At 34.0% G+C, this 20958-nt stretch overlaps 1 protein-coding gene across 1 annotated transcript; it reads left to right on the top strand.

The window, feature by feature from the left end:
- The first annotated feature begins 14419 nt into the window (after window positions 1-14419).
- On the top strand, window positions 14420-20625 carry LOC111996533 (uncharacterized). The gene is made up of 4 exons (XM_024028518.2): window positions 14420-14640; window positions 18242-18312; window positions 18534-18669; window positions 20344-20625. Exons 1-4 carry the CDS (start codon window positions 14484-14486, stop codon window positions 20427-20429), a joined length of 450 nt encoding a protein of 149 aa, XP_023884286.1. The 5' UTR covers window positions 14420-14483; the 3' UTR covers window positions 20430-20625.
- Window positions 20626-20958: the final 333 nt, after the last annotated feature.

Genomic DNA, 20958 nt, shown 5'->3' with positions numbered 1-20958 from the left:
ATTAGAAAAAGTGTATTTTCTCCTATTATAAGAGAGGGTATTGTCAATTGTGCTCTGCTTTTTTAGAGAGAAATTGTTGTAATCCTTTTGCAATAGTGAAATCCTTCTACAATTTGCCCGTGGTTTTTCTCCTAATTTGTTTGGGAGTTTTCCACGTAAAATTTTGGTGTTCATTATTTTTCATTTTTCTCATTTCTACTTCAGTTGTAATTGTGTGCCCCGTACCACAACGTTCTAACAATCTACACTTGCCGTTGGGATTACTTTAAAGTGCACCCCATAAAACCCGGATCCTCATCAAACTTTGCCAATTCTGTATCAATTTCTTTTATTTGAACATCAAATAAATTCTCCTTAACTTGCTCTGACTTTTCGAAACTCCTAGATTCTTGACTATTGATTGGTGAATCCGAGTCACCTTCCTCTAAAATTGATAATCCACCTGGCAGCACCTTTGGTTGATCACGTGCATCATTTAAATTTGACTCCCAGCTACTCTCAATTACTACCTTTCCCACATTCCTCTTCAGCTCATCATGGAGTAGTACCGTAACACTGCCCTCATTATTTTTCTCCGTGGATTTTGTAACTCCATTAATCGTGGTAGCCGTTGCTAATTTTGTACCCGTCCCAATTCTTGAGAGAAATCCTCACCCGCAATAATTTCCAGCCTTTCATTGGGAATTAAATTCGAATTCAAACCTGCCATCAGTTTGTCTGAAACGTACGCAATAATGCCCTCTCCACCAGTTTCAGATTCCCTTGGAGCAAGGTCCACCACCGGCACCGCCTGTGCATTGGATGCCTCCATTGATACTACCGTGCCGGATTGGCTCCTGTTCCTACCGGCGTCACCCTAGTCACTCCCTGCAGCATCCGAGACTTGTAACATTCCTTTGCTTTGAAACCTGAGAACCTTCTCTGCCAAGATAGTGTTTCCCTTACCCCCACAAGAAAAAACCCCACAAGCTCTCTGGATAAACTTGTTATCCAAAGAGGAACAGAACAACACAAACTCCTTCGTAAGAAGGGACAGAACAACAAAAACCTCCTTCATAAGAAGGGACAAAGAAGCTCTCTGGATAAACGTGTTATCCAAAGAGGTACCAAACAACAAAGACTCCTTCATAAGAAGGGACAAAGAAGCTCTCTATTCTCTATTCATAGGACATGAAGAATACTTATTTGGTAATGCCTTTGGAGTCACCTATTCCCCTGTTTTGGATGTTGATGAATAATTATTTATTATATAAAATGCTTATATTTTGAGATATTTTTGCACTTTCAAATTATTCACACAATAGGATTATGAATCTATAATAAATGATAGCCAATTAACTCAAAGTTTGGCGTTATTTAATATGAACGTGTAATTTAGCAAAGAGATTTTCAATGTATTAATCCAATAAAAAAATATTAAATGATGTAATATTCACAAAAGTTAATATATATATATATATATATGAGTTAGGATTAAGTTGTGCATATAATGTAAGTTTGTAACTCTTAGAGATGTTAAACTAATCTATAACTTTATATATTATTGGATTTTAATATATATATAAATGTGGCGGTAAAGCCACTTTTGTTGACCAAAAGGATAAGAAGCAATTAAGCTTCTATATTAAGTCTTTGAATAGTCAAAGACGGTGGAGAATTGTGTTGTATATCAAGCTGTAAAACAGCTTGTATTCACATTAACTTCACCGCCATCTTCACCGCCTCTCTCCTCTATATATACATGTCTTTTGTCTTCATAATATCAATCCCAATTTTTGAAGGTAAAATCCTATTTTGGGTGAAAAAGAGAGAGAGACTTTAGAGAGAACAAAAGTGTGGTTTCTCCTAAATATTGTTTTTCCTTTATTAGAGAGAGTGTATTTTCTCCTATTATAAGAGAGAGTATTGTCATTTGTGCTCTCCTTTTTTTAGAGAGAAATTGTTGTAATCCTTTTGCAATAGTGAAATCCTTCTACAATTTGCCCGTGGTTTTTCTCCTAATTTGTTTGGGAGTTTTCCACGTAAAATTTTGGTGTTCAATATTTTTCATTTTTCTCATTTCTACTTCAGTTGTAATTGTGTGCCCCGTACCACAACGTCCTAACACTCAATTGGTAGGATGGGACAGTTTCACTGCTAATTTGTAAGCATTGCGCACACTAAACAGCTCATTTGGCATCTTCGTCTAGATTAATTTATCTACAAGTAGCCGAGAACTTAATGGAATACTCTTGACAATCTCAGCTTCATGGGGAAGAAGTAGAGCATTAATAATGGTAGATTTCCAGCTCGTAGTGGCAGTATCAATCAACTCATTTACTCTCGTATCAGAGTGCAGAAAAAGTCTTGGAGAAACTACTTTATATGTGGAGGAGATTGGTAGCCATCTATCCTCCCAAACTCAAATGCTTGCATCATTGCCTACCCTCCATCTTAAACCTTTTCTAACCAGATTTTGGGCAGCCATGATACTACACCAGGTGTAAGAAGGATTGTTACCGAGTGAGGCGTGTGCAAAATCACTCATTGGGAAATATTTGGCCTTTAGAACCCTATATACCAAATAATTTTAACCCATTTGAAGCCTCCATCCTTGTTTTGCAAGAAGTGCCAAATTAAAGAGTTTTAGATTCTTGAAACCCATGCCTCCACATGACTTTGGTTCACACATCTTCTCCTTGCTAAGCCAAGAAATTTTCTTCTCATCTTTCATTTGTCCCTACCAAAAGTTTCTAATCATACTCGTTAATTCCTTATAAAAAGAGTCTGATATTTTGAAGCAACTCATGGTGTAAGTCAATATAGTTTGGGCTACTGCTTTACTTAGGACCTCCTTCCCAGTTTTAGATAACATTTTCTCCTTCCAACCTACCTACTTTTTACCTATCTTCTCCTTATGTCATTGAAAGTATTCATTTTGTTTCTCCCCACAAGTGATGGTAGGCCAAGATACTTTTCATACTGTTTAATAACTTGAGAATCAAATCTTTGCTTAATCTCTTCTTGGACATCTCCAGAAGTGATACTGCTAAGAAATAGGGAGGTTTTTGTCCGGTTCAATTGCTGATAAACCTTTTGCACATAAAAGAAAGAGGTATGGAGATAGGGGATCACCTTGACGGATACCCCTTGATAAAATAATATGTCCCCTAGGACTCCTATTTATTTTTATGGCATAGGTAACAGAAGTCACACACTGTATAATCAAATGTATCAACCTCTCTACAAAACCCAACTTTTTCATTATTTTCTCCAAACACACCCTCTCCACCCTATCATATTCCTTACTCATGTCAAGTTTGAGAGCCATCTCTCCCACCTTACCTCCTTTTTTCTGACTAATATGATGTATGGTCTCAAAAGCAATCAAAACATTATCAGTGATTAACCTGCCATGCACAAAGACACTTTGGGTTTCACTAACAATAGGGGGAAGAAACTTTTTTAGCCTATTTGCTATACCTTTTGAGGCAATCTTATATACAACATTACATAAACTAATAAGCCTATAATCAATTATTCTCTTTGGTTCTTTTTTACTTTTGAAATAAGCATAATATGAGTCTCATTAAAATTAGAAGGAGATATATGTTAAGAGCCCGGTGGTTCCTAATGGAGATTGATGGGAATTATAGGAAAATTGACTTAATTAGAGGTAGTCACCCTCCATAGAGAAAGAAAAAGATTAAGAGAGAGAGATGCACTAATGCACTAAGAAATTGGTTTATTCTTCAATGATGGAAATGTGATTATACAAGTAGGTATTTATAGAACCATAAAATTATTCTATTGGCCCACATGGCCTTATCCTAATGGTCCTATTATTTCTCATGTGCATTAATAATTCCAACATGTGTTAAATGTGATTAACATGCTTGGAATTATAACTAACTAACTAAATCTACAACAATTATTATTCATATGCTTATTGCATTCCTAACATTTCCCTCCCCTTGAAAACACCTTGCCCACAAAGTGTTGTTGTGAAATAGCATCTTCATCAAAGGAGATCTTCCAATGAACTAATACCTTAGTGACATTTTGATCACCATATTCATGCATTTCTTTTGGACAAGCAATCGTGTGCACATGAAAGTTTCTTCTTCGTAGATCTTAAACCTTTGATCGAGTTCTTGAGCCATCAATGGTTTCTTCAATCTTCAAGGTCTCACTGGTTCTTTGAACCTTGGAATGTTCTTGTATCCTCAAGACCTCATTTGATTCTAGAACCATTAAAATTATTGGTGCTTGCATCTTGGATTCATGGATCACCGACACTTGGATTACCAATTCTTGAATCATAGATTCTTAAATGGAAGCCTCCATTGGTGCATAAAGAATGGGTTCTTGAAAAATCATCATCACCTTCTTTGTTGGTTCTTTGGACTGAACTTCAAAGGTAGCATGTACATGTATATTATCATCCACTTTGACACAAAAATCAACATCTTGGCTTGCAACAACAGTAGTAGATTCTTGGAACTTGATTTTTTCTTCGAGTTTCATTGAATTAAGAGATTGTAACTCCTCTTTCGTCATGTTCTCGAGACCCTCTTGCAATCTTGAAAGCTCTTCATTCATGGCCTTGTTAGATTTAGGTAAGGTCTTGACCTTCTCTAAAACGGCATTGTGAGATTCATACAAAGTCCTGACATCCTCTGAAACTTTGTTCACCATTTGCCATAATTCTTTCCAAAGTTTTCTTTGGTCACATTTGTCTGTATCAAGATCGATGGCTCTCATACCAATTGTTAAGTGATTGGTTATTGACAAAATACAGAAAGGAAAGAATTGAAGAGTAGAGGAAAAAGACAAAATTGAATAAGGATGAAATAGTTACTTCGAGGATAACTACCACTAGGAAAAGAGAGAGAGAGGGAGAGAGAGAGAGAGAGAGAGAGAGAGAGAGAGATTAGAAGGACATTGAGAGGGAAAATTGGTTAATTCTCAACATAATCCCATTTCTCCACACTAGCATCTTTTATACAATTCATTCCCCTTCCCGCCAAAACTAACAACCTAACTAACTGAACATAACAGACACTAACTAACTGAATATAACAGACACTACAACCATAACTGCTACTAACAGATTATCATACATAGTGCTAATCAATTGCCTAATCAAATACAATGCTAATCACACAGTCCACTACTAGTTACCTAACACTATACCAAGATTAAGGAAGTTAAGTACCGTTTTAGTGACCACTGCGCCGCTTGTATTCCAAAAATGTTGGAAAAATAGAGGGGACATACCATCCGAGCCCAGAGCCTTTAGGGAATACATTTGTTTCAATGCAATCTGACTTCATGCTCAGTGAAATTTTGGACCAGCTCTTGGTTCATGGAAGTTGAGACTTTTGGTTGGATTGCATTTAGGCTCTCATTGAACTTCGGCGGGTTGCTTGAGGTGAATAAGCTGTTGTAGTACTCCACCACAATCTCCTCCATCTTAGTCTCATCAACCTGCCATACTCCATTAGCATCAATCAGCCCCTCCATATAATTCTTTTTATGTCTTACCAAAGGTTTTGCATGAAAAAAGCTTGTGTTTCAATCTCTTGCTTGAAACCAATTGAGTCTTGATCTTTGGTGCCACATTTCATCTTCTTTCTCCAGCCAACAATTCAATTCAATCCTAGTATTCTTCAAAGCTTGGATCAATTCTGGCGTTGATGGTTGTAGTTCCAACCATTCCAGTCTTGCTTGTAGTGACTTACCAACATGCCTAAATTCTGTTTTGTTCCAAGCATCCAATGAAGACCTGCATCTCTCCAAACAATTTCCCAGCACCCAACCTATGGCTGATGAAGAGATAAAGGAGAGTGATCAGATGCCGATGAGAAAAGGTTATGAAGTTTAGCGACAAGAAATAAACCCAACCAGTCCAACATTGCTAATGCTCGATCCAACCTTTCCCGAATTTGTACCCATTAGACCGCTGGTAGACAGAAATTGTAATTATTATTACAAATACATGAATTGCCAAAAGTTTAAATAGTGTAATTAAGAATAAAATAAAGATACATAAATAATAATATAAATCTACCATAATAGGATACGAGTGTGGCAGAATATGTTTATTAATTAATTATAAAATATATATATTGTTAAGAATTTTTTTCATATAATGTTAAATATATATATCAATTAATAATTATTATTATAATTATCATCAATTAATATATATCCATTACTAATTTTTTTCATATATATCGCTAATATAAATATTAGTACATAGAATTTATTGTAAAATTATTGTAAAAATTTTATAGAAATATCATAGCATTACTTAAAATCCAAATTCTTTTGCCTTTTTCTTTTGATTTCCCTCCCCTCTCACCTGCCAACAAAGCACGGTCGCTCATAAATGTTTATTATATATTTATTTCTCCACCACATATTATTAAAGATGTCTATAAACCATATACTTCTTCCCTGTCTCTCTCTTCTTCTTTAGTTTGTTTTCTTTTCATTTTTCCTCAATACAACTTCCAAATTCTCAATCCAGCTTATGCGTGCAACAACATCTAGGATGCACGTGTTGTTGCGTCCAGGCCACACGTCGCGTCCTAGCCGTGTCCAAACAAAGGGAAGTTGTATGGGAAAGAAAAGAGGTAGAAACAATTTTTTTTAAAAGACATTTTTGTTAGGTAGGAAATAAAAAATGAAATAGAGTGAAATGTGTTAAAGGACATTTTTGTCATATAATTATCAAAGATATCTATTAAAACCAACTTCACGCCTAAATAAATACCATCTGTAAAAGTTATGTTTTCACTAGAATGACAAATCTAATACTTACTAGCCGTGGCGAAGCCACACACAAGGGTGGGGGGCCATGGCCCCCCAAAATTTTAAGAAATCCCTTTATAGAATGTAAATTATTTACATTGCAAGAAATGTAGCTTGTAAAAATTGTTGTTAGCCCACCCCAAATTTTTGAGTCATATCATGCTATTAAAAGAAAGAGAAATCAAGTCATATCATTAGTGCTATTAAAAGAAAGAGAAATCAATATCAGTGTGTACAAATTAGATACTCCTAATCTTAACAACTCCTACTTTTAGCCAATTCCTTATATAGTGTTAATTAAATAACAGAACACAAAGCAATAGCAGCCCACATGCTTCTAAGTGTCTTTCCCGAAATAACTCAATGCAAGTGATACATATCAAGAAATCAATATCAATGTGGAGAAATCAATATGTGTACCTTTCACCTTCAAATCCCGCACCACGAGCATTACCACCACCAGAGGGAGGTGTTTCAAATCCCACACCACAGGTGTTACCTCCACCAAAGGGAGGTGTTTTAGATTCCACCAAGTCAGCTAGCGGTGGAAGCACCACTCTGTATATAGGTGGTGGAAGGCGGCACACAAGTAATGGTGTCATTGCTGGCCAGTGCATAAATAGTGGTGTCGTCACTGGTTGGCGCACCTGAAGCAGCTTCAATAGAAGAATACTTATTAGGCTAGATGCGAGAGTGAAATAGGAAAGCCCTAAAATGTAGCAAAATGCGAGTGAAAAAAAAAGGGTAGATACTCATTAACAGATGTTGACTAGAATCACTTTTTTTTTTTTTTTTTTCCAAAAAATTCCTATATTTTTAAAAGTAATGTCCATGTTTCAAAATCAACCTTTTCAAAAAACTCAAAAGTCTTTTTCAGAAAAATTCCTATTTTTCAAATACCATTATTATGTCCAAATTCTTTCAAAGAATCTTTTCAAAAATCCTACAACTCTTACTGTTTTCCAAAATTATGACATTTTTTTTCTTCAGAAATCCCATTTTAAAAAAAAAAAAATCCTCCATTTTTCAAAAATACAGTTGTGGGGGAAAAAAGCCCAAAGCCACTTAATGGGCTCGGAACCCCCTGTTAAGGACTATTGTATTTCCGAGGATCAATAAGTGGTTGGGGCGGCCCATCTAAAGCAGGAAGCCCAGAAGCAGTGGGGGAGTGTCGACCGAAGAGGTCACCATCGGTCCGAAGACGTCTTGCTCCTCGGCTACGATGAGCCTTGATCAAACGAACGTGTGGAGGGTCCGACTAATCTGCCTAACAACCCCAACGGTAATGATAGGTCCTGAGTGGATCCGGGGATGATTAGAACTAAAAAATATCTAAAGGAAAAGCTGCCACCACCGCATTTAATGCTCAGCAACAGCTTTTCTGGTTGCATTTATGTAGAGAAGACCCCTGAACAGTGCAACCTCAGCTACCGCCACTCACAAAGAACTAAAGTAGACACATGATGTGACATGCACTTGAGTAGATGCGCGGATGAAGAACAGGTGGACGATGGAGATGATAGGAAGGGATGCTATATAAAGAAGAAGGGTCACTGGTAATGGGGGACGGGGAAAAAAGAGAGAGAAAGAGAGAGAGAAAAGCTCTATTGTAGCTCTGAATGTTGTAATCACCGTTCACTTAATAAACACCTCTTCGGACATTCATTCATGGAGTTATCTGGGCTTTAGTTCATGTTATCATCACTACACGCAACCTAGCCAACTGTTCTGTGCTTCATAACCAGCCCAGCTCTTTCGCCCACTCTCTACAAATTCATTGTTCTGAGTTCGTTGGGCTTTTAACCCATATCCTTTGGGCTTGGGCAACAAAAACTGACCCTACAACAGTTATAATGCTCATTTTCTTTCAAAAAGCTTTTCTCAAAAGCTCATTCTGTTTCCAAAAAATTTATATTTTTAATAAAAAAAGTATTGTCATAATGCATTTTTTTTAATCCTTCTCAAAAGTTTTTTTTTTTTTTCACATTTTCAAAAATAAAAATGTCATTTTTATAAAAAATAAAAAATAAAAAAACTTTTTCCAATAGGTAATACCATTTTTCGAATAAATACCGTAATAATGCCCATTTTCCTCTCTTTGCTTCTTTTGTCAGTCTTGGCCCTAGAGATCTTGTAGATGGCTTGGTTGGAGAGGTACCTTTTGGTTTTGGCCTTAATCTCTTGGCCAAAGTAGGATCTCCGGCTCTTGGCCTTGATATTGGAGGGAGGTTTCCAGACTTGGATCTAGACATCGATGTTGGCCCTCGGTATTCAGGTCCTGTTGTTGGCGCGAGAGCTCCTGATCTAGATCTAGATATTTTTGCTGATGGTGGACTACAGGGTCCTCAGGATTGGACAACTTCCATTAGCTATGTTTTAAGGAAATTAAAATCACATAAAAAAATATTCTAGTTTAAAAAAGACATTATAATTTTTTATATGAATTCACTAATGTTAAAAAACCTAATAACGAAGCTAATTTGAACAAAATAAACATAAATTGTAATTATTATTACAAAGATGTGTATAGCAAAATTTTTAAACAAGTTAATTAAGAATAAAACTCAATTTGAACAAAATAAACATAATTGTAATTATTACTAGCCTCGAGCACGTGCTCAGAGGCTCTTCTATTTTTTTGGGTAAAAATTAATAATTTGCATTTATTATAATTTGAAATTTCTACTTTTTCCAATCACAAAAAAAAAAAAAAAAACAAAAAAAACAAAAAAAAAACAACAACAACAACTAAGGGTGTAATGAAATTTTTTTTTTTTTTTAAATTGAAAAAAAAGGAGGACAAAAGAAACAAATACATCGTGATGAAGTAAAAAAAATGAATACATGGGGTGAGTTTTGTAGATGGGAGGAGTTTTAAAACTAACAAAAAAGTAATCCTATTTTGTAAGGAGTTAGTGAGAAGAAGTAGGAATTTAAATCAACGTAAAAGTAGAAGTTTATTAGAAACAGGAAGGCATTTCAACGAAGAAATAGGAATTTATTATTTTTGTCAATTTACTATTCTAACCCCATTTTTAAGTTTTAAGTAGGGGTGTATTTTACAGTAAAAAAAAAATAATAACTAACTTTCTTTTTCCAATTTACTATTTTAACCCAATTTTTAAGTTGTTAGTTAATTACTTTAGGGGTATTTTTGACAGGAAAAAAAGTAATAACTAACTTTCTAAATTCTCTTAATATATACAGATAATAAATGCGTGGATATAAACAATTTTAAACAAGTTAATTAAGAATAAACCTCAATTTGAACAAAATAAACATAAATTGTAATTATTATTACACATGGATTGCCAAAAGTTTAAACATACAGAAGTAATAGTATAAATCTAGCATAATACTCTGTAATTATACAGATCTAACATAACTTGTATGTATCCATTAATCAAATATACAAGATCTAATATTATAAGTCAATTTGAAAAAAAAAATTATTTGAAAAAAATTATATTTATACCATGATTATATTTTCTTCTTATATTATTACACAATTATATTTTCTTCTTATATCCTTTATGTCATACTAAAAATAAGTTTAAATTTCAAGTTTTTGTACCCTAAAAGTATGCATAAAAAATAAATTTATGGATCAAATAATAAATACTAAATATATATGATTAACATAAAATTTGACATGTGTGTTAAATATATAAAGAAAATGCAATCAAACTATTATATTTTCAAAACATGTAGCTATATTTAAGGGTGTGTAGCAAACCTGCAAACCTACCAAAATCAACCTGACCCAACCCAACCCGTTGGGTCAGGTCTGTTTTTAGGGGTTGGTGGGTTGGATTGGGTTATGAAATTTTTTTAATAGCGGGTTAGGTCGGATTCAGGTCGTAAAATTATATATTAAATATATATTTAAAAATATATTATATAATTAATAATTTTTTAATTTAATTTTCCCCTATTCAGCTCTTTCTGTATAAAACGCAATTATCTCACAAACCCTAACAATCTTATTTCTCTCTCTGCTGTCTCTCACTTTACTCCTATTTGTTTATAACTGAGTTGAGATACTAGTTCATATATATCTTATTTATCAACTCAGTTGGATATATTTTGTTTATAACTAAGTTGGAATACTAGTTTATGTATATTTTGTTTATCAACTGAGGTGATAGGTGGGATATTTTTTTTTCTACTCAATTTAATAATAATAGTAATAAATAAAATAAATAAAAAATAAAAAGATAGAGAATATATTACTACTATGCCCTTATAAAAAAATGTAAAATTATAATATAGAGTCTTTTAAAAAATTAAACCAGCGGCTAGAAATCAATGTCGCGAAATTATTTACCCTTTTTTCTATAGTAAAAATCATTGAAAGTTCGGTTTTTCTTTTCCTATTATTATTATTTTATTATTTTTATTCTTGATAATTGAAAGTTCGGCTTTTGAGGTGCTATAAAACTACCTTGAAACCATTGAGATTTGAACCTTATATCAAGCAAATGGGGAAAAAAAAATCTGTAACACATGATTTGACCAAAAAGTTGGACGCATTTTCCTTGCTTTAACAAATTAAAATTATTAAAAGCCTTATAACTTAATTAGCAGTCTATTAGCTCAAGAGCCTTGTAGTGTTGAAGCTCAACTCTAAAATACACAAAATACTTGGAGGTTCAAGGTAGAAAAGATTCGGGCTGGGGGTTCAAGGGAGGAGGTGTTCGGGTTATATGACTAGCAACATATTAATGTATATATTTCTAATTATTTAATAAATATATATATTAAAATAATGCATCAAAATTAAAGAAAAATGAATTTATATATATATATATATTTTTTTTTTATACAAAATATAAATTCTACTCTAATTTAATCTAAGTGTATGTGTATGTAAATTTTCATCATAGAAACTCTGGCCCTTACTCCCTACAGTAGCCAAAAGACATATCCAAATCTCAAATAGAAAGCACAAACAATTAAAACGCACAAAAAATCCTACTTCATAAATAAATAACTTTGTAGCCATACGACTATCTGCGCAGTGACTGAACTAGACCATTCCCCTTTGACTTCCATATAGTGTTCACCCTCAGCCTGAGTGTGAGCATCTTATTCCTTCGAACTTGTATTCAATGGGAGTGGAAGAACTGGCGTTGGATACAACGGTTGCACAAGTACAAATGAGTTGCCAATCCCGAATTGGTGGTGGCGGTGAATTAAGGAGAAAACAAGTAAGTTTGTGAAATAATAGATAACCAGCATTTTGAGATGGATTTGCATTGGACAGCAAATCGAAAAGGGAATCGATGAAGGATCTCGAACAACACAGCATCACTGAGATTGTTCATGAAATCTGGTCCTTGTTCTAATGATGACTCTCGAGCTTCTTCGCGTGAAACTAAAGAAAATTTTGACCACACCGCCATGGCACTTGACAGACACAGGAATATTAATGTAGCATACTGACGCTACTTAGAGCACTAGCAATAATGGTGCTAAATAAATTGCTATTTTTAACACCATTAATACTTAAAATGTATGCTACAGCAATGATGTCATAGCTAAAAAAATATATATATTTTATTACACACTCTCTCTCCTCTCATTAAAAAAATATTTTATCTTTTCTTTCTTTTTCTCTCTCGCTCTCGCTCTCTGGCTTCTCTTCTTTCTTCCTTTTTCCTTCTCATTTTTTTTTTCTCTCTCCCTCCTCGCCGAGACCCATCTAGCAAAAAGGGCATGAAAGCAGCCAGGGTGTTATCGCAAGCAGTCACAGCAGTTGTAGAAAAGTAGAATTAAGCAATTAAGCAATCACACGACTCACACCTAGAGTATGTTTTAGAGCTTTTTTACAGAAAAAATTTAAGCCTTCATTACTTGTTCCCTTCTATTTCAAAGCCATGAAATCCTGTTTTCCCAGGCTGATACGGCTATTGCTTCGGTGTGATAATTAAAAAGTGCCGATTTGTAGAAGAGTAGCATTAAGCAAGGTGCAAAGTGTAATAACCACACACACGGAGACAGACCCATTGGTGAACTTCAACGCTGGTAAGTTTTTGAAGCTACTCTAGTCTCACACGAAAAAGTACAAGGAACTGTAAAAATCATACATTTGTGTGGTGGTTTTTGGAAGTGGTTGTGGCAGTGGCGGAGCCAGGATTTTAGTCTAGGGGGGGCTAGGTTAAAAAAATAATAATAAAGAATCTAAAATTATTAATCGATATTAATAATAAAATTATAAACAAAAATAATTGTCATACAAAATCTATTAAAATTTAAACAACTATAAAATAAACAAACAATTGTGAAAGATTCCGATGATCAATCATCAAAATAATAGATTAATCTATATATACATAAAGTTTAGACAATTAATTGGATTCCTCAAAATAAATTGAGAAAATAAATTTTAAAATTTTCTTTTTGTATCCTTCTAATTATTTAAAATTTGGATTTATGATAAAACTCAAATTTTGAACTATGAAAATGCAAGAAATGAAGGAGAAATAAATAATGGACGTTTTACAACTTTAGTGTCATACAAGATATTTTATTATTAATTTGTGTAAAGTTTGAATTCCACTTGCTTAACCTGAAATGAAAGGAAAGAAATTTGGATAAGTAACCAAAAAAAATTGAATATTGGTCAAAAGTGTAAACAAGTTTGGTGGCATTTATTTCATGTAGGCTCATTGTTTAAAGTAGGATGAGTTGTTTGAGTAACACCACAAAATTTCATAATATTTTTACAATAAATTGAGGTGTCAGTACATTATTGGTCAAAATAAAATAAAATATATTTATTTTGGGATCTATTGCAACTAAAAATAAGATTATTGTGAAAATATTGTAAAATTTTATTGTATCTCTAAACTTTCTCAAATAGAAGTATCTATTTTATTTATTTTTCATTTCATCATTTCATGCCAGGGGTAAGGTTTGAGAAGATGTTTCTTTTATATTCTAACTTTAGGAGTACAACTCAACTTTATAAATATATGAAGGATTTTTTTGGGAGGAGTCACCCGCCGCCGGGGGGGGGGGGGGGGGGGGGGGGTAGCTGCCCCCTCTCGACCCCCCTTGCTTCGCCCCTGGGTTGTGGGTGGTTGTTCTTGGTTGACAGTGATTGTGGATTGTGCCATTGATTGGTTTGTAGTGTTTTTTGGTAATGAGATGTATTATTTTATTATAGTAAATATATTATTTTATTGTAATTTATATTATTTTATTATGTTGAAAACTAAAACAAATCCACTGCTGTTGGATGTTTTATAAAATAAATAGATAAAATAATTTTTTGTGATATCAAATAACTAAAAATATAGCTCCACTAAGTGGGAGCTAGAGAAAACTTAAGACTATACACTATACTATAGTAGTCCGTTTAGGAATAAAAGTAGTATATTTTTTTGAACTTTCTTCTTTAACCCTTTTAGAAAATTTTTTATTTAAAAATCAAAAAAATAATAAGATGTTTTGACCATTTTTTTTTTTCAAATCATCGTAAATTTTTTTCAGAAAAAACGATTAAAGTATGCCTCAGGTCATACGTTAACGAAACTGTATTTATAAAGATCGCTATTTTGTCTGTGTCGAGTGGGACCCAGAGAGAACTAAAGTAAAACAAGACATATATATAGTACCTATTGCACTATTACTAGTCGTAGAATTACTGAATTTAGAAGTCCGTTTAGGAATAGAAGAAGATGGAGGTAGCTCAGTCATGGAGGTTGAAGTTCTCCTTCAGGAATGCAACCATAGTTGTATGTTTCTTGAACGTTCTTGCTGCTCTTCTCTTGCTTCAGGGTTTTCTCTCTTCTTCCTTTTCCAGAAGCAAGATCTCTGCTTCTCAATATAATTCAGGTTTTCCTCTTTACTCAATTTGATTTTATTCTTCTAGAAATTTCTTTCTCAATAAACTGAGATTGCTTGTGGGTCTCGAATTTTTTTGCAAGTTATGTTAAAAAATTTATGATTTTTTTTTTTTTTGGTGTTCTGGGTTACTAGATTATGGAAGAGTAATGGGTTGTTTTAGAATCGAACAGAATTGAATTGTTGGTATTTTGATCTTGTAGTTCATCCACTCGGTGGTCCATCTGTTTGGGTTGGGTTTTCTTTTCTTTTCTTTTTTTTTTTTTTTTTTCTCTCTCTAAAGAATTTAATCCGAAATTTAATTGGGTTTTTTCTATAAAAATTATTTTTTAAAAAAATTGGCTGTGGCTGACTAAAAGTGAATATAAGTTCTTGAATTGAAGCTATTTTGGGAAGGTTGACTGATGTTGGTAGCTGTAAGCCTGTAAGAATAGGGCTCTGAGTTTGAGAGGAATCACTTTTACAGTCCTCGCTACTTTACTAAAGAGCTTATTGTAAAAAAGAGGATGTCAAACGCATTACATTCATCTTCTATTAGGACTCTTGTTTTCAATTAGGATAGAAAGAGCCTTTTCAACTCTATAATGCTATATTATTTGTGTATGTATGTATGTGAAACTTTGTAACTGTTATTTCAGAGCCGTATATTTATTGATCTAATTCTGCCAGTCAACTGATATATATATATATATATATCTTCTTTTTCTAAGTGATAAGTTTACACATGCAACCAGTCGTTTTGAACCCATGACCCTACCTTACCTTTTGTGTTTTTCTAAGATTAATGCATGAGGAGAGACAGATTAAAATTGAAGTGAAAATTTGTGTACAATTTTTCAAATAAAATAACAGATTTAATAGTCCTGTAGCTGTCATTTGTGGCTTCCTAATTATGTTTCTAACACATAGTATCAAAGTGATTAAAAAAGGCTTCACAATGGCATCTTGTTTCCCTTAAGGGGATTAGCTCTTTGTGTTGTTCTTTTAGTTGATTGTTTCTATGTACTTTTTCTTTTTTGGGTAAAACAAGGATTTGTTGCTTCTCTACAGTTTTACTTTTGCCTGACAGATGAAATGTAATGGCTTAATTTTCTGAAAATAAAATTTGACTTCTTTTTAGCTTAATGACTATTTTATTTATGACATGGTCATACTCAAGATCACTTAGCATAAATTCTTAAAACCATTCTATGTCTATTGTCTTCAAGATTCTCTAGTCTCTTAGGATCATTTACATGTCTCCAAAATTCACGTGGTAGCACACAATAACATTGGTTCTGCAGACCTTATTAAAAATCATAATTTATGCTAAAATTAGATTTAGTGACCAGGAAAAACTTCTAAAAGATGATTTCTTGTAAATCCAGTGGTTAGAAGTTAGAATCCACTTCTTAACATCTTGTGGGTAAGTTTTGGGCTGGTTAGCTCAATATGCTGATGCCAGGTCGTATGCAACATTTTGACCCATTTAAAAATAACTTCACCATTTCTAAGTTCTGAAACTCATATCATTCTTTATATAAAGCCTCAATGGGGATGAAATTTGCCACTTCTCAGAATCTGAAACTGAATTTCAGTTAAAGCTTTTCACTATTATTAGGCTGCCATATGCTGAACCATAAATTTGCCAAGATTGGCAGCAGCTGGAAACATTTGCTGTGAAGGGTTCATATGTCTAAGCATGTGGTATGACACAGATTAAAATCTTATCTCTCTATGGTTGTTAGTCATAGGATGGTATCATATGATATATGCGGCTAGCTTGAGTGAGAGTAGCAAATTCAGATTCTACTTAATCCTAGTTCAAGGTTCAAGACTTGTTGACCCAGGGGAAGCTAGGACTCATTGAAAGAAAAGTTTTCATTAATTAAGGAAATCTGATAATGAGCAGGTCTCATTATATCAATTTAATTGCTAGTTTCATGTATCCTAAGATTGACTTTCAAGCACCTCACTTCCTTTTTTTCTAGTCTATAAGGATGAATTGCGGAGTATAGGATGAGAATCAAAGAGAGATCTCACAAGATGGGACGATCTTCTTTTCTCTTTCATTTCCGTAATTAGGTTCTCATAAATTGCTTTATCAAACTCTTTGAATTGGTATAGCATGGTTACTGAGCATTAATTGCCAAAAAAAAGCATAGGTCAAAATGATTTTCAGTCCTTAAATTATGTGTCAATTTCACTTTCCTCTTTAATTGTCTCATAGTTCCACCATAAACAACTATTGCTGATATGGCATAGTTTTTCCATACACATCGATATAATACTTATGTGGCATGTTTGGCCATATTCTAGTAAAAAAATCAGAATATGTGAGAATAAGTTAATTTGGTAATTTAAAAAATAGTAAAATAAATATAAAACATTGTGGTTCTACATGTGCATGCACATGTCTCTATATACTGTATTAGGAACCTGCGCTGGTATCCTGCTGCATCATGTGTGCTGTGTATTCTGCTGCTGCAGTATGTGTGCTGCACCTCAATGGAGGTGCTCTGCTGCTGCTCAAGGGAGGTGCTGATTATGTGAGGAGCCCTAGCTGTTCCAACAATGAAGCTATGACCAGCTGCTGCTTGCTAGTCTTGCAAATTGCAAGTGTAGGATGTGTAATACAGATGTAGGCTGTGTAATGCAGTGCAGACTGTGCAACGGCAGTGCAGGCAGGCATTTGAGAACATTAACGTTGTTGGTTGATGATGGGGGCACATGTGCAGGCTGTGATTACAAGTTGCAGGCAGTGATTGCAAGTTACAAACTTACAAAAGTAGGTGTTATAACTATGCTGGTGTAACAGAATATTGTTCCATCATTTGGCTCATACGGAAAATCAATAATATTTTATTTAAACACTATGGTTGCGGTGGCGACATGAAAGCGGTAGTGACAGTAGTGGCAAAGTTGGCAGCAGCAAAGGTGATGTGGTGATGGTGGCGGTAGCAAAAGTGGTAATGGAGGCTGATGGTGATAGCGGTGGAGGTGTTGGTAATGGCAACATCAAAGATGGTGTGGTAGTGGTGGCAGTGGTAGCAATATTGTGGTAGTGGTGCCAATGGTAATGGTGGCAGTGGTGTTGACAGTGCAAAGGAATGGTGGGGATTAGGGTACATTGGAATGGTAGAAAATGTTTCCACTTCTCAAAAGTAGAAAACGTTTTCTGCTTCTTTTGGCTTTTTTTTCATTGACCACACTAAATATTTCTCTGGATTCCATTTTCCAGCGTACCAAACACCTGAATTAATAATCCAAGGATGAAACTAAAATCTAAAACACAGTTTAGGCCCTTTAGGGACTAAAATGGCATTTCTACCCAATTTATATTTGTATAGCCTATAGATATAATTGAAATTCAGCTTCTGGTTCTTGGCCAAACATGAAGACATTAAATTACATGAGACTAGGCCAAGCATGAAGGCATCACATGACACGGGTCTAGAAGTTTGTTGCTCACTCATGGACTGCTTCCTTAACTTGATTCTGATTTATTTTATTATTTTATTTGGGGTCTTTTTTCAGTTTGTATATAGATCAGTTGCTGAGCATTGCGTTTACTGATAGACTAAGGTATATTGGATTGACTTTCAAATTGCAGCTCAAATCAGGTATATCAAGGAATCTGAGGAAATCCGTCTAGCAATGCAACCTTTGGAACTGATGAAGAGAGTAAGCATGGCCTCTAATTTGAACAAATTCATTTTTATGACTTTGTCCTATAAGTTAAACAAAGGCAAAGAAAAGACTTATATTGGAGGGGCCAGACTCTTGCATTCTGAAGATTGAATTAAAACTTATATTTTCTTTTCATAGCTTTCCCTTTTCTCTTTCCATTATCAAATGGATAACTGGTTCATTTGCATTGGGGTTGAATCTTTTCCCATTTATAGGTGAGGGAAATTGAGCAAGAAGTATATGCACAACCAGAGACAGTCCAACAGAAAGATTCAAAGCAAACTGCTGCAGTTGATCTTTCTAAAAGGTTAAAGGATTTTCGTTCTGCTAATGATGCTGCCAGCTTAAAAGGTGACTCTTTTCTTTTTTGCTGTAGAATCCCCCTGTCTCTCTACCTTTCAATTGTCAATTAGAATGATTGTAGAGTTTCCAGTATGATTCAAATAGAAGCTCGTCTTGTGTTATGGATTCCGCATAATGTTAGTAACGTCTATTCTAATTGTTTATCCTTAACTGAAAAGAAAAGTTTGTCACGTTGCTTCATTAGGCCTATTTTATTGTTTGTAGTCATCTAACTTCTCTCTGTAGTGAGCTGATGTTAAATTGTGGTTTTTTCTAGTCTTGCAATGATAGCTTATGGTTGAATTTGGCATAAGGGTGTTCTTCACTATATCATCAAATTCTTGTATCTGGACTTCTGAGTTTAGACTTTTTGCATCAGTTTTATATCTGCGAGCAGGCATATCTAGGAAGTAGAATATTTTAGGGGAAAGTATATAAAAAAAATCCCATAGTTTCATATTTGGGATACATTAAACCCCACTCTTTTAAATGAGACACTTTAAGCACTAGACTTTCATAAATGTACCTGAAAATACTGCAAACAATTCCTCCCCACATCGTTAGTCCACATGTTAGAACCAAAACAAAACCCTACCCCAACAGCATATCAGAATATATATATATATATATACACAGAGAGAGAGAGAGAGAGAGAGAGAGAGAGAGAGAGAGAAGTGATTCCTCTTACAAGGACTAACGGTGTGAGGGTGGGAATTGATTTTTTTTTTTTTTTGTATATATGTGAGAGTATGGGGTTTAAAGTGTCCCCTTTAAAAGTTTGAGGTTTAATGTGTCCCAAGTATAAAACTATGAGGCTTTTTTTTTTTTTTAAATGTATTTTCCACACTTTAGTTGTCTCATCTGTCAGAAAAGTTGCATTGCCAGGTCTGATTTTAACAAGTGTCAAAATTAATGTAGTTACATTACTTGTACACACATCTAACAAAGAAAGTCATTTATGAGAATTCTAAAACAGTTAATTCTATTAGCATCCACCAAATTTGATATTTGCCTTTGGATGTGTCATTACACAGCCCCCAGTTTGGTAGTTGTCAAACAGGATGCCATTTCCTACGAAGAGTTAAATCCTTGCCATTTCTCTGTCTTATAATCTACACTTGTGATATTGAAAAAATGCCTTCTTGTGGTCATCAGCGTCTTCTTGAAATTCAGACATTCATCACCTTTAAAAATAGATGTTGCCTAGTATCCAGCATAATGTTGTCCAAAATGCTTCATTCATGAAGCCCGTAACTTATTTCCGATAAATAATACTGAAAGAGAAAAATGTGTTTACTAGTCCAAGTATAGAGGTCTGCACCATATTGTTTCTTTGCACATCAAACTCCATTAGTATTAAGCTTTGTTTACTTTGGGATCTAAAAGCTTTCTCCCTAATATGCCAAGATCCAGAAATCTAATAAACATATGTCAATCAAAGTTCTTCTCACCAGAAATGTGTTTTACTCTTTCCCATTATGGTTTTCCTATATTTTTCTTCTTTGGGTGTTGCAAAGGAAAAAAATACATATAGCCAATCCTCTACTAATTTATTGAGGATCCATAACTGATCCTAAAAAATTTGGGACCAAGGCTTTATTGTTGTTGCTGCTACTACTGTTGGGGTGTTACAACATTGTTAATGTGATGGATTGATTTACTAAAATTTGCAATGTTCCTTAGCTCTGGAGGAATGGCGTAAACGGAAGATGGATCGAGCCAGACAGCGGGAACTAGAGAAAAATGGAACAGTCACTTCTCAAGCATGAAGAACTTTTCGATTTTGATTTTGAAAAGAAACTTGGATGTATGGATCCTCGTGAACAAATCAATATCACGCGAATCTCTCTTACATATAGTATATACATATCACTACTTGCTTTGATAACAAATTATAGTTTAACCTATTATATTAAGCTCTATACACTTACATAAGAAAGTTCATCTACGACTTACCTAGCATAATTTTGTTGTCTGCTTGAATTGCTTTGCTGACTGATGGATAAATTACTGTTGATTTAATTACTTACAGATATTTTTACCTTAAAATATCATGAAATCATTGCTTTCTTAAACTGTGTTCATCCTTTGTTTTTTTTCCTTCCTCCCTTTTCTTCTTTCTTTCTTCAAGGAGAGCTTATTAAGCTAGTTCATAGAAGACCAGTTAGATCTTCAATTGAGCACTGTTTTAGAGTTTCCTTTTTCTTTTCTGGAAATTTTTTCATATATTTCTAAAAAAATGAAACGATGTATAAATTATAAATACATGATGTTCAACCGTGCGGTTTTTAGTTAACC

Source organism: Quercus suber, unplaced genomic scaffold (assembly GCF_002906115.3).
Source record: "Quercus suber isolate HL8 unplaced genomic scaffold, Cork oak 2.0 scaffold_548, whole genome shotgun sequence".
Taxonomy (NCBI): domain Eukaryota; kingdom Viridiplantae; phylum Streptophyta; class Magnoliopsida; order Fagales; family Fagaceae; genus Quercus; species Quercus suber.
Note: the sequence above shows the minus strand (reverse complement) of the source record. Positions and strands in the feature narration are given on the sequence as shown.

Excerpts from the sequence above, each read along its gene's own strand:
- LOC111996533 (XM_024028518.2), top strand. The coding sequence starts at position 14,484 with ATGGAGGTAGCTCAGTCATGGAGGTTGAAGTTCTCCTTCAGGAATGCA. Across the intron at positions 18,313-18,533 it reads CTTTGGAACTGATGAAGAGA|GTGAGGGAAATTGAGCAAGA; the intron begins GTAAGCATGGCC and ends TCCCATTTATAG. Across the intron at positions 18,670-20,343 it reads TGATGCTGCCAGCTTAAAAG|CTCTGGAGGAATGGCGTAAA; the intron begins GTGACTCTTTTC and ends AATGTTCCTTAG.